The following is a 14,681-nucleotide window of genomic DNA, read 5'->3' as shown; positions in this document are numbered from 1 at the left end:
TCAATAGGGTTTAGGTCTGGAGACATGCTTGGCCAGTCCATCACCTTTACCCTCAGCTTCTTTAGCAAGGCAGTGGTCGCCTTAGAGGTGTGTTTGGGGTCATTATTATGTTGTTGTGGCCCAGTCTCCGAAGGGAGGGGGCTCATGCTCTGCTTCAGTATGTTACAGTACATTCATGGTTCCCTCAATGAGCTGTAGCTCCCCAGTGCTGGCAGCACTCATGCAGCTCCAGAACATGACACTCCCACCACCATGCTTGACTGTAGGCAAGACACACTTGTCTTTGTACTCCTCACCTGGTTGCCACCACACACGCTTGACACCATCTGAACCAAATAAGTTTATCCTATCAGACCATGGGACATGGTTTCAGTAATCCATGTCCTCATGGCTTCCTTCTGGGACGACAGCCATGCAGATCAATTTGATGCAGTGTGCGGCGTATGGTATGAGCACTGACAGGCTGACCCCCTACCCCTTCAACCTCTGAAGCAATGCTGGCAGCACTTATACGTATATTTCCCACCGTGCTGCAGCTCAGTTTCAGGAATCAGCGGCTAAGGAGACCAGACACGTAGCTACACAAGGGAACTGAGATCAAACAATCAAAGTATATATCTTTAACCACTTCAATACCAGGCACTTAGACTCCTTCCCGCCCAGGCCAATTTTCAGCTTTCAGCGCTGTTGCAATTTGAATGACAATTGCGCGGTCATGCTACACTGTACCCAAACAATTTTTTTATCATTTTGTTCCCACAAATAGAGCTTTCTTTTGGTGGTATTTGATCACCTCTGCGGTTTTTATTTTTTGCGCAACAAATAAAAAAAGACAGAAAATTTTAAAAAAAAAACAAGTTTTTCTTTGTTTCTGTTAAAACTTTTTGTAAATAAGTACGTTTTCTTCTTCAATGACGGGCACTGATATGGCTGCACTGACGGGCACTGATATGGCTGCACTGACGGGCACTGATACGGCGGCACTGATGGGCACCGATTAAGTGGCACCAATGAGGTGGCACTGACGGGCACTGATGATGGGCACTGATAGGCGGCACTGATGGGCACTGATAGGTGGCACTGATGGGCACTGATAGGTGGCACTGGTATGCGGCACTGATGGGCACTCATAGGTGGCACTGATGGGCACTCATAGGCGACACTGATGGGCACTCATAGGTGGCATTGATGGGCACTCGTAGGTGGCATTGATGGTTACTTATGGGTAGCACTGATAGTTGGCACAGATGGGCACGGATGGGCACTGATAGGTGGGCACTGATGGGCACGAATGGGCACTGACAGGTGGCACCGATGGACACTGATGGGTGGCACTGTGACACTGGTTATTTGCAGTGATGCCCCTAAGGGTGGCATTGCTGGGCATCACTGCAACATAATGGTGCCAATCACTGATTGGCACAGATTGGGCACACTGGGCACATGTGGATGGCCATGGGGTACATACCTGGCCATCCACATGTTGCCCCTTCCCTGGTGGTCCTAGTGGCGATCCCTGGTGGTCCAGTGTGGTGATCTGAGGGGGAGCTGCGCTGATAAACAATCAGCGCAGACCTCCCCTGCCAGGAGAGCCGCCGATCGGCTCTCCTCTACTTGCGTCTGTCAGACGCGAGTGAGGAAGAGCCAATCAATGGCTCTTCCTATTGGCAGCGTGATCAGCCATGATTGGACACGGCTGATCACGTGGGAAAGAGCCTCCGCCTACCAGGATCGGTGTAGCGGTGTGTCAGATTGACACATCGATCCACCGATCGCCGCGATGCGCGACCCCGTGGGTGCGCGGCGGCATGTTATCCTGCTGGACGTCATATGACGTCCAGTCAGGATAACGGAACCACTTCCCGGACGTCAATCCGCCATAGGGCGGGCGGGAAGTGGTTAAGGAGATATTTATTTACAGCGAAAAACAGCAAACCTTGAGTACAGCAAACAACAAACATGAACAACCCCAAAGACAAACAAGAACCAAACCCCCAATGCACAAGAACCAGAATAACTAATAAACCTAACTACTAATGGAATACAATATATATACAATATACTACTAAGGGTACAGAAAAATGCTGGGATGCGAGTTAGAGGAGATCAAGGCTGGGAACTTAAGCAGGAGTTAGGCAGAAGGGGGCAAGAGCAAGGCAGAGGAGTGCAGGCTGGATCTGGCAATCAGAAACAAACTGGTAGCAAGGAAGGGATCAGAATCATGACGCTCCGGGGAAGGGAGGAGCAGCCTTAAGTAGCCCCCTGGCAGCTGAATACTAATGTGCCTGATTACCACAGCCTGCTGGCTCCTGGGAGACACCTGCTGTGGACACTGGAGCTGTAGCAAACAGCCCAGAACAGGATAGTGCCACCAGCAGGTGAACTCAATCCTAACACTCAGTTTCAGGGTCTTGGCAATCTTCTTATAGCCTAGACCATCTTTATGTAGAGCAACAATTCTTTTTTTCAGATCCTCAGAGAGTTCTTTGCCATGTTCAACTCCCAGTGACCAGTATGAAAGAATGAGAGCGATAAAACCAAATTTAACACACCTGCTCCCCATTCACACCTAAAAACCTTGTAACCCTAACGAGTCACATGACAACAGGGAGGGAAAATGGCTAATTGGGCCCAATTTGGACATTTTCACTTAGGGGTGTACTCACTTTTGTTGCCAGCAGTTTAAACATTAATGCAGTGGTTCTCAACTCCGGTCCTCAGGGCCCACCAACAGGCCAGGTTTGCAAGATAACTGAAATACATCACAGGTGACATCATCTGCTGCTCAGTGATTGCAGTATTCTAGTCTGCATCTCCCCAAGGTAATACTTAAAATCTGTTCTGTTGGTGGGTCCTGAGGACTGGAGTTGAGAACCACTGCATTAATGGCTGTGTGTTGAGTTGTTTTGAGGGGACAGCAAATTTACACTGTTATACAAGCTGTACACTCACTACTTTACATTATCGCAAAGTGTCATTTCTTCAGTGTTGTCACATGAAAAGATATAATAGAATATATACAAAATGTGAGGGGTGTGCTCACTTTTGTGAGATACTCTACATATACAGTTTATACTGTATACATTGTCCTTTAAAGGTTATATGACTGGTAGCAGTATTTTTTTGAAATTATATCCCCAGGGAGTTTTTTTGACATTTTTATTTTAATTCTCAGAAGGAAGAGGTTTTTTAAGTGTAATTAAAAAGATTTTTTTTTTGTATAATAAAAGCTTTAATTTTTTTTTACTTTTTTGAGTTTTACTTTTTTCCCATCTATTTTGTTTACTATTACAATTAAATATAGGTTACAATTATATGTTACACTGAAGTATCCCCATATCTAACCATTATAATTTGTAAAATATTTTATATATTTGTATGTATTACCTATGAGTCCTTTAGACAGTAGGAGGTTTTAATCTGGATGTTGCCATTGATGTAATATATTTGGATTTCACTAAAGCATATAATGCCAGTTTCTTTAATAGCTTTGTATTGAAATTAAGAATACAACGATTAAGGAAAAACTTTTGTACATGGGTAAAGAAATGGATCAAAGTCACAAGTACAAGGGGTAGTTATAAATGGAATGTGTTGAAAATGGGCTATTAGTAGTGGTATAGCTCAGGGACCAGTGGTGGGCCCAATTAAAAAAAAAAATACCATTCTGCAGTATGACATATTACTGAAGGACCTTGACAGAATGGTGACATGGCAGGTAAATGGCAAATTAAATTAAATGTTGAAAAACAAAGTTAAACACCTAGCCTGTGGATATGGCCTCTAAACAAGAAATGGAATACAGTCAGGAAAACAGAGCTGCACTTGGAATTACTGATTAACATTATGCTTAGTAGCATTGCAAAGCACCAATTAGCAGCTGAAAAAGCTAACAGAGTTTTGGGATGTTTAAGAATGAGGGAGAAAGTATATGATGCTAATATTGTCTGGACTCTGTATGCATCACTTATAAATCTTGACTATCTGGTCCAGTTTTGGGCAATGGTTTGTTAAAAGGACATAGGAGTTTTGGAGAATGTTCATAACTTAATTAACATGTTTAACTAGTCATGGATACTGGGCATGCAGTACACCCCCCCCTTAAATCTTCATCAAAGTGCACAGGGCATGTGTAGTATGCTTGTCCATCTGCCCCAGTGTCACTCTGCACTACACTTGCTGGCAATTACTGGCTGTCATTATGACAGCTGGGATTTTCAGTGCAAAAACAGCAGCTTTATAAGCTGCTGCTGCTGTTAAAAATGAACAATGTACTCAATCTGCATATACTATCAGTTAAAGCAACCTAAACCCCTTATTTACCCTTTATTAACCCTTACATTACCCTAATCAGCCCTTTTTAACTCCTTCTGCACTTAACTGTTTATTTCTATTTTTCTAACCATAAATATTTAAGCTTTTCTTTTTTTTTTCCAATGTATCAAAAACTTTAAAAACACTGGTGAGCTGCGTTTTTGAGCATTAATCGGCATTGATCAGCGTTTTTTTGACGTTAGAGCAATTTTAAAGCTGAAAACAGCTGAAAAACTCCTCTCAGAAACCACTAGTTTTGGGGGGGTTTTTAAGCAACAAAACGCCCCAGCCCAAAACTGCTGATAACAGCCTATGTGTGCATGGACACATAGGATAACATGATGGGGAGTTTATTGACTGTAGAAAAAGATGTCTGAAGCCAAAAACAGCTGTTGTAAAAATGTCCAAAAACATCCAGTGTGCATGAGGCCTTTTTTCTGTTTACTGTCAATTCTTTATTATATTTGTCAATAACTTTGCAAAGATTTATCTGAGTTATAATTTTAGTATAATTTTAATCAAGGTAAATTATGAAATACTATGTATACTGTGCATTTAGTAACAATAATCCTTTTTTTAAACTAATCCTAATCAAAGTAGAAAAAAGTGTGTTTTTTTAGGTTTAACTTTTTGTCTATGGCTTGCATAAACAAAACTGGAAAATCAATTTAGCTAAATATAATATTATCAAAAGCCGTGTTTGTATTAAAAAAAAAAAGATATGTAATATATATATAACCTTGTTATATTAAAGGCAAACCCAACAACAATTTTTTTTTTCTATGGGCTTGTTTATCCTGTAATCACTTTGTCATTTCTTAAAGGCCAACTTTAGGAAAAATCTTAAATTATCCCTTTGCAGTGGGACTGTATCCACACTGCAAGGCCTAATTGTGCATTTAGGTCTAGGAGAACAGTAAAAGGTGATTTAATTCCCCAATCCTCTGCTCCTCCTCACGGTTAGAACTGTCCCCACAGTGTCTGCACTGCTACACTCCACCTATCTAGGGTCCTGACATCATCAAGACCAGAGCAGGGTCCATAGACCTGCAATCAGGGCCGGTGCTTCCAGTAGGCAAGCTAGGCAGCCGCCTAGGGCGCACTGCCACTTAGGGTGCATCCAGGGCTCTGCAGCCGTGCTCACTCATTGAGGTGGAGGAGATTTGCAGTCACTCAATCAGCCTCCTCTCCTCCTCTGTCCCTGGGATCTGTGCGGTGCCATGTCCAGCCACCCTGTCAGCTCACTGCCCGCATTCTTCCCTGGGCTACGTACAGCTACTACAAGAGCAGGGCGGGAGGCATTGTGCACGGAGACAGTCTTGTTGGATCCACCCCGGTCCGGACTGGACACAGAGCACACGCTGGGCATCTGCCCGGGCCGAGGCCGACGTGCCACTTGTCCTGATAGAGCCCAAAGTTAAGCTGCTCCTGCAGCTCACCCCGCTCACCCAGCATCTGTCCCATTGGGGCCTGGGGGGCGGAACCCTGAGATCAGCTGACCTGTCATGGGGAGGAGCTGGAGGAGGTCCCCATCTCCTGATCTTGTGGTGACACTGGCTGCCGCTGCCTTGTGGAGGGAGCTGGAAAAAAGTGCCAGGGTTAACATCCCTCAAGGTAAGAACTCCACCTTCTCCTGTCCACCTGGCTGCACCCCCTCCACTTGGCTGTACCCCTCCACCTGGCTGCATTCCCCCTCCACCTGGCTGCATTCTCCCTCCACCTGGCTGCATCCCCCCCTCCACCCAGCTTTACCCCCCCTCCACCTGGTTGAACCCCCCCTCCACCTGGCTGAACCCCCCTCCATCTGGCTGCACCCCACCCCTCCACCTGGATGCATCCCCCCTTCACCTGGCTGCATCCCCCTGCCCTGTCCACCTGGCTCTATCTATTCAATGAGTGAGAGCAATAAATCTAGCATCAGAACTACTGCATAACACTAGCCTGATGTCCTGCAGGGGCTTTTAAAGTGTTGCCTATGAAATAATATAGGGTGCTGATGTTTTGTGGTGCTTCATGTGTGCACACACGCAAAGCCCCTTATAGGTCATCAGTTTAGTGTTATGAAGGAGTTCTGGTGCTAGAATTATTGAATTTAATTTTTTTTTCTTGGGGTAGGGGGGCGCAAGTATCTGGTCTTGCCTAGGGCGCAAAATAGTCTAGCACTGGCCCTGCCTGCAATGGACATTAGGATGCTTGAGGGATAGTCCATTGCTGAATCAAGGGAGAGTGCCACTGCAACCCCACTAGAAGGGGTCATTTTAAATTTACCTGGAGTTGAGCTTTAAGTTATAACAAAGTTAAGGCCAAAAAAACAGACCCATAGTAGAAATATATAAAAAACTGAAATTCCAGCCTTTCAGTAAAACACTGGAATATATAACTGTCCCCAGGTGTTCCTGAGAATACAGAAGTTTGTGATTTTTTTGATTGGTTTTGTTCTGCTTACACCCTATAGCAAGGGCATTATTCACCTTTATTCAAAGCTGCACATTTTGTTTTTTGCTTTACAGATTTCCCTTGTCTGCATAGACAGTTTTTTAGTAAAGGTGAACTAACCCTTTAAAATGGCTGACAAGTTCATATGCAAGTACTACCTAACAATATACAAACACATTTATCCAGTACCCAAGGAGGACTCAAATTAGAGGTTAATGATGGATTGCTCTTTATAGTCTTGGTCCTCACATTTAAAGAGTTGCTGGTATCTTGGTGTGAGCATGTTAACTGTAATTCAGTTGAAGCTGACCACACATCTTATTGGCTGATTGTACAATCCCCATTAGATTAAAGTGAATGTAAACTCTCACATATACCCAGTGAAGTGAGCAGCCTCAGATAATACACAGAGATGAAACAAATCTCCCTACATGAGTTTTATTTGTATATCTGCTGTCTTCAGTTTTCTACACTGTTTAGAAAGTTAACATTGTGCTAGAAATTTTTCTTCCTGTTCCACCACTGGGTGGGGAGTCTGGGCATATACTGTGTGTGAGCTGATTGGAGGAAAATCACACACCCCCACTCCACATAGGCAGAGGAATGAAGAAACATGCAGAGCTGTGCTGTGAATAGACCAGCTCTCTGCTAATCTATCTCTATGCATCCACCCGACACAAATTTCCAGCTGCTTTTATCTCGTGTGTCGGAGAGCTTGTCAGAAGTTATCATGCTGACAACAGAAGATCGGAGCAGGTGAAAGACACAGGACTTGGAGAGAGATAAGTAAACACTACAAATATATGTGCTTAGGTCAGATTTCATAAATGGGGTTTACAACCAACAGGTATATAGATCAACTGCCTACCAGATTGGCAACATTGTTTTGCCTTCTCTACTTGTACAGTATATTCAAAATTAACAGAAATATAATGTTTCTACATCCTTTTATCAGTTTATGCTCTGTAAAATAATGACTTACATTTTCATCTGAAATGTGGAAATCGTGGTCAAGGGAAACCAGTCGCAACTTCACTGTAAAAATGAAATAGGTTTCAGTAATTATGATAAATAACACTTTCAATTTTGTAGATAAATATGTCCTCTGACAATACAAAGCAACTGAAAATAATAGCAAGCTTCTGTCATCCCCTGCACGTCTTTTGATTCAAATCAGATCCAAAATAGAAACATCCACATTCAGACAGAGGAAGCGATTGATGGGCCTAAAGTAGATCTACACTGTTTTGGTATATGTTTTCTTTCCCTATTTAATATTTGAATTGCTAAACTATGCATTTTTGTTTTTTTTATGCCATATATATGAAACATTGCAGGTGAAAATGTCATATTTACGATTTCCAATCAATAGACAGAGCTGTAGATTCCCCTTAGTTATGCATTAAGTGGGCAAGGGTTAGACCCTTTGTCAAGTTTTTACTACTGTCCTGCTTTGGATAGATCCAACTTTTTTTTTTCTACAGACCAGGGGCGTTGCTAGGTCTACAAGAGATCTGGGGCTAGAGCCCATAGCAGCGTAATAAATAAAAAAAAATAAAGTAAAAAATATGCTTGGGCGGGCATACACATGTATATAATATACATGTGTGTGTGTATATATCCCCAGAGAGCCTCCCCCTTAAATCAGGGTACCTAGAGAGCCTCCCCCTTAAATCAGGGTCCCCAGAGAGCCTCCCCCCCTTGGGGTCCCCTACAGAGGCTCGGGGCTATAGCCCCAAAAGCCACCCCCTAGCGACGCCACTGCTACAGACCATTGATAATGGGACAGTAAAGGGTCTTTCAGACAAGAGGCAGTGTCCACCACCCTTTAAAAAGTGACCTGTGGTGGATCGCCTTTCAGAGGGCAGTAGAGCACTATCTGCCAGGTATTCAGGGGGAGATGTCACCTCCTGAATGTCTGTTTTTTTCAAGGAGGACTTTGTATTCGACTACTACACAGCAATCACAAACCAAAAGTTTGGATTGCGGTTGGAATGTGTTCCCATTGACATTTTTTGGGTATGTTTGACAGGCGGTGCTGCTTGTCAAACTCTGCAAGCCGAGTTCAAATTGTAAAACGTGTACAGCCCATCCAGCAGCAATACTTGAATTGAGCTGGGTGGTTGCAGTAAAACTGTGGGTAAACTGTCCAAAGTTAGGGGAAATCAAAAAAGATGAGTTATACCAGGTTAAGGGGTGAAGGAGCAAATGTTCATATGACAACGCTCTAAGATAAAGGTTTTATTTACTTTGAATACATTTCTTCTCATTGCTAGTTGCAACTCCAGGACAGGAAGTCCATTCCATACTTAACCACTTCTCATCCAGGCCAATTCTGACATTTCTCTCTTACATGTAAAATTCATCTTTTTTTTGCTAGAAAATTACATAGCACCCGCAAACATTATATATTTTTTTTTAGCAAAGACCCTAGAGAATACAATGGCAGTCATTACAACTTTTTTTCTCGCATGGTATTTGCGCAGCAATTTTTTGAACACGTTTAAAAAAAAAAAAAAAACAGTTTCATGCTTTCAAAAAAAAAAAAAACATTAAAGTTAGCCCAATTTTTTTGCATAATGTGAAAGATGAAGTTATGCCGAATAAATATATACCTAACATGTCACACTTTAAAATTGCACATGCTCGTGGAATGGCGCTAAACTCGTGGAATCGGCGCTAAACTACTTAAAAATCCCCATAGGCAACAATTTAAAAATTTTTACTGGTTACAAGTTTTGAGTTACAGAGGAGGTCTAGGGCTATAACTATTGCTCTCGCTCTAACATTCGCAGCCATACCTCACATGTGTGGTTTGAACACAGTTTTCATATGTGGGCGGGACTTACGTATGCGTTTGCTTCTGCGTGCGAGCACACGGGGACAGGGGCGCTTTAAACTTTTTTTTATTATTGTTAATTTTACTTTGCTTTTTTTAGTTTGACACTTTAAAAAAAAAATAATAATAATTTTGATCACTTTTATTCCTATTACAAGGAATGTAAACATCCCTTGTAATAGGAATATGGCATGATCGGTCCTCTTTACAGTGAGATATGGGGTCAATAGGACCCCACATCTCACCTCTAGGCTGGAAAGCCTGAAATAAAAAATAAATAAAACGATCTCGGCTTCCCAGCCGAGGCGGCACCATTTGCTTGAATGCAGAGGCCAAGCATGACATCATAACATCGCGCCCGGCCTCCGAACGATCATAGAGACTCCGGCGACCATCTGGTTCGCAGGAAACCTCTATGGTCACCATTCGGATCCTGTCTCCGACTCACCGATGGAAGCGTTGAGTTGGTAGAAGCACCGGAGGGTGGCGGGAGGAGGGGGGCGTCCCCTCTCGCCACCCTGTAAAGAACGTTCAAGCAGCGTTCTTATGGTGTAGGGAATCACCGGCTAAAAAAGCTGATATCTGAATGATGTCTGTAGCTGCAGGCATCATTCAGATATACCCGCAACAAAGGCAGGATGTACCTTGGGTGGGAAGAGGTTAAAAAAAAAGTTTAAGCTTTACATACATTACAATAAGCTTTCTAAAAACAAACAAACTGAGCAAGAAGTCACTTCTCCCTCTCCTCCTCCCTTCTTTGTTCAGAATGTTCTATATGGTCAGAAGAGTCTCAATGCAAACAGTTTCTGCTGGCTTCTTTCATTAGAAAATACTCTTTCATCACTAGTCTCATAAGTGCACTCTGCACGTTTATTTGTAAAATAAAGATTTTATATAAATAGTAAAAAAAAAATATAAAAACAGTAGTTCAAACACTTATACATTTAAAATATAATGAACTTGAGCCAAATCCCTCACATTTCATGCACAGCAGTAAAAGAAGCAAGGGCTGGCCACACAGAAAAAATGGCTGCCTAGGATCACCACTTGAGCTGCATTTATATAGGGTCTTTTCAAAGACAGGACTGCATGGCACAGAAATCATTTGCATTAAAGTGGAACTTTAGATCAGTCTTACCTATATCATTGGGCTTGTATGTAGATTTGTCTGTCTGGATAACACAGGAATAATGTTTCTTGGCTATAGTAACCTTCCTGGTCTCATCGATTTTCAGGTCCTCTCCTTGCCAAGAGACATGGAATAACCAGTCTTTGCTACTGTGCTCCACTAAAGGGACCTATTCCAAAAAACAGAACAGATTTTGTTATAATTTTCAACATGAGACTTTGTAATTTCGGTCTCCTGTCCACTGTTATTGGTTATTGAGGACATAAATGGTAGTTACATCCCAGATAGCAAGAATAACTTGCCACAAATTTGTGGCAGTGTTGAATTTTAAGTTTGTTAACTTGCTGCACATTTTCACTGGAGAGTTGTACACTTGCAGAGCACTTGAAGCACAAGTTCTGGTTGACAATTTTCCAATTTGTAGCAAATTTGTGTGGCAAGTCTCTAGCAAGTCTCCGCAAGTCTACAGCATGAAAATTCAGCCACAGTGACCCCTGTGGTGGGATGACTATAGCACAACATAACTGAAACCAGAACTTGCAGCAGACTTGCAGAACGTTTGCAAAGAAAGTTGATCTGGAGTCATGCAGACTTGCTGCAATTGTGCAACGAAATTGGGAAGCCTGGCAAGTCTAGCAAAAGCTTAGCAAGTCATTTTTCAAAATTGCAACACAATTGCTTGCTATCTGGAATGCTGTATTCCTTACTCTCAATAGAAAAAACCTTGTGTCAATAATGACGCTTGGAACACAGCACTTAACTCACAATAAGTAGTCCCCGGAAAAAGTAAAAAGAATAAAATAATAATAGGTTAGGCAGCCTGTGTGCTGTCCAAGTTTGCTGGCTGGCTTCACATCGATCCGGACGCTGTGCACTGTCTAGACATGTACAGTTCGTTTCCTTCCCAATTAATATTCGGACAAATTTTTCGTTATTCGGATATATCCGAATGCTTGAATTAAAATATAAACAAATTTTACCGAATGCTCCGAATAACGTAAAGAAATTCGTCCAAATTTCGGAAATTCGGACTGAAATTCGAATTGAATTTTACATCGAACTCCAGTTGAATTCTAACTACACATATTACTGAAATCAAAGACTGTGGGTGTTATTAGAGTACCATTTCTAAATAATGTTGTTTTTGTTAAGTCAAAGGTGATATAAAGAGTTATTGTAATCATTTGATGAAGATTTTTCTTTTGTTTGATGACTTTGCTCCATTCAAATCAAAAACAATATAACATTTTAGTTTTGACAGATTCAAAAATTTATCTATTTGAACGTTTCGAAACGAAAAAAAAAAAAAAGGTAAATTCGAAGAAAATTCTAAAATCCTGAATACGAATTCCGCATACAAATTGAACACATCAACTTTATTTAACTAAATGAAATAACTAGATTAACGAATCAACTGGTGTGATGCAGCCTCAATCCTTATGGGCTTCAAATGCCTTCTTCCATGCTTACCCTTGTGAGTAGCTTACATTACTTTTAATATAGTTCACTGAGTAAAATGACACTATTTGTTGTGTGCTGTTTCTCCTCCTTGCCCTTCTTGTATTCCTTACTGTTCCTATTCTAAATGTATCTGCCATGATTTCTAGCACACCTTTTAGAAGAAAAATGACTAGTACAGTGGCTGATGATTTTTCTGTTAACCATTGTATGGATACCACCTGACCTAGGTCTCTGTCTGCTCTATGGGCCCAACAAGCTGCAGTTTTACCAGATCCACAGAGTTCCAGCATACTGTACTTGTGAGTTAAAATTCTCTCTGAATATCTAATTTTGCATTCCTACACTAAAACACAGTGAAGTCATAGCAAATGATGCTGTTGAGAATCCTAGCGCAGATGCTGGTAAACATCAACCTGCCACATAAAAAAAAGACTCTGTTGGTCTCTTCTGTCATAAATGCTTCTTCTCCCTGCCAGCTCCACATACATTTGCAGCACTGCTCTGTGCTGTGATTATGTGACTCCTGTGCACCTGTGCAGGAGTGACAACATTGGGGCCTGAAATAGCATCCTCCTGGGTAGGTGCTAGGATTAGTGTATTATAGTTTTTGGTTGCTCTGCTTAACAGAGAGACAGCTAGGTAAATTTATTTGCTGTCTGCTTAACAGAGAGCAGTGATCAGCTAGTATAATCTGCTCAGTGTGCTCTGGTGCTGCTGATGCTGTCTTGAAGTTTCACACTGTCGAAGCAGCTATGGCAAGTACTAGACAGTAGGCAGAAACCATGCAGATGGGAGCATAAATATTCATACAGTCCTGGCCAATTAGAAGGGGAGGTGCCCCTAGGCATGCTGGGTGCCTGTATTTATGTTAAAGTAGCACATGGGCTCTGGGTCACTCCTAGCAGAGGATTGAACCAAACGAAGAGAAAGAAAGAGGGCGCACCAGCCTCTGAAGAAGAAGGAACACCTTCGAAACGTGTCAGCCAGCAGCGGTTCGTAGGTCCTCTTCCTAGGACCTGGAAACTGCTACCAGTGGACCAATTGCCTTAGGATTGCTATAAGCGCAACGTTCTTTCTACCCTTGTGAGTAGATTTTAATCATGTTTTTATATAAATATACTAAAGGATAATGCACTAGGCTGGTGCGCCCTCTTTCTTTCTTTTCAATTGACTACTAGGATATCCCCATCCTGGAGGGCAGCAAGGCCGAAATTCATTGTCCATTTTGAATGCTTTGGATCATCTAGCTTACACACCTCTGCGCAAGAGTATTTGCTTTTGTAGAGGATTGAACCAGGCTCGGGGAGAGGTGGTGCTTCCCATAGCACTTGCGGCCATGTGGTCTTAGGTGGGTGACCTGAGGGCCTGAATTGCTGACATGTAGCCTCAGATGGGAGATTGGAGAGCCTGAAGTCTGTGTGGCAACCTTGGTTCTACCATAGTTTACAGAGGGACAGTCTACAGTGCATCTGGTCTGGTAGCACAGAGAGAAGGTTTCCAGTGGTGCTTCAGGATCCTTGTACAGACACCCTAAGGAACCTTAGACAGTTATCCCCCCTTGTGCTCTAAGTCAGCTGAGGCTCCACACAAAAAAAAATTGTGAGCTTTGTCCAGGACTGTCCACTATTTTACTAAGGGACATTGTTCAACTCTGCCAACAGTTTGATGCTGCTGTGAAGAAGTCTGACTGCCATCTGCAAGGACTTCAGCCAAGTTTAACTAGGAAAGGAAGTTAGAGTCCTCAGTGTGAATAGTTCAATCTGGAGTATCCCACTATATCCCTTCCCTATAAACAAAACCCCTAGACTGGTCACTGGAGACAATGGGGTTGGTTTACTAAATGAAAATCCACTCTACACTACAACTGTACTGCAAGTGCACTTAGAAGTGCAGTCGCTGTAGATCTGAGGGGAAGATCTGAAATGAGGGGAAGCTCTGCTGATTTTATCATCCAATCATGTGCAAGCTAAAATGCTGTTTTTTATTTTCCTTGCATGTCCCCCTTAGATCTACAGCAACTGCACTTCCAAGTGCACTTGCAATGCACTTGTAGTGCAAAGTGGATTTGCCTTTAATAAATAACCCCCAATGAGCGGAAGTGTGTGTGTGCACCTGGCTGTGTGAATCTACTGTGTGCCTGGCTGCAGAGCAAAAGTGGGGAAGACCCGGGCAAATTACCATTGGCTCCTGCGGGGGTAGCGCTGCACAGTGCAGAAGGGAATTGTTTGACAGGTACTTCTGACATAATGTGCTAATATGCAGTGCAAACTAGCACACTATGGCATGAAGCTACTGCTCCCAATGCTCTTCAGAACATCAAGGAGATATCTTTGCTATTACAGGTCCATTTCAGTTTGTGCGTGTTTAGTATGTTTCAGGTTTTCTAAATTATATCCTATAGAAAGAGAAAAATGGAAGAACGCCCTTAATACTATATACAGAACTTTACCAGCTGTGTAATTAAGAGTGGGGTAACACAATAAAGTTTAAAAAAACTTTAAT

The 14,681-nt window shown here is 42.4% G+C and overlaps 1 protein-coding gene and 1 long non-coding RNA gene across 3 annotated transcripts in view; one reads left to right on the top strand and one right to left on the bottom strand.

Annotated features, from left to right (window-relative positions):
- The window catches only part of LOC141105856 (alpha-2-macroglobulin-like protein 1), a 223,739-nt gene that overhangs the window by 194,062 nt on the left and 14,996 nt on the right, over positions 1-14,681 (bottom strand). For both annotated transcript variants that reach the window (XM_073596000.1, XM_073596001.1), the window contains exons 3-4: positions 10,728-10,887; positions 7,733-7,785 (exon numbers count right to left, since the gene is read on the bottom strand). In XM_073596000.1, the coding sequence (XP_073452101.1) occupies positions 7,733-7,785; positions 10,728-10,887 (213 nt within the window). The remainder of the gene's footprint in view (positions 1-7,732; positions 7,786-10,727; positions 10,888-14,681) is intronic.
- The window catches only part of LOC141105858 (uncharacterized), a 211,796-nt gene that overhangs the window by 186,938 nt on the left and 10,177 nt on the right, over positions 1-14,681 (top strand). The window lies entirely within an intron of this gene.

This window comes from Aquarana catesbeiana, linkage group LG08, assembly GCF_042186555.1.
Source record: "Aquarana catesbeiana isolate 2022-GZ linkage group LG08, ASM4218655v1, whole genome shotgun sequence".
NCBI classification, from domain to species: domain Eukaryota; kingdom Metazoa; phylum Chordata; class Amphibia; order Anura; family Ranidae; genus Aquarana; species Aquarana catesbeiana.
This window is presented reverse-complemented; position numbering and strand designations above follow the sequence as displayed.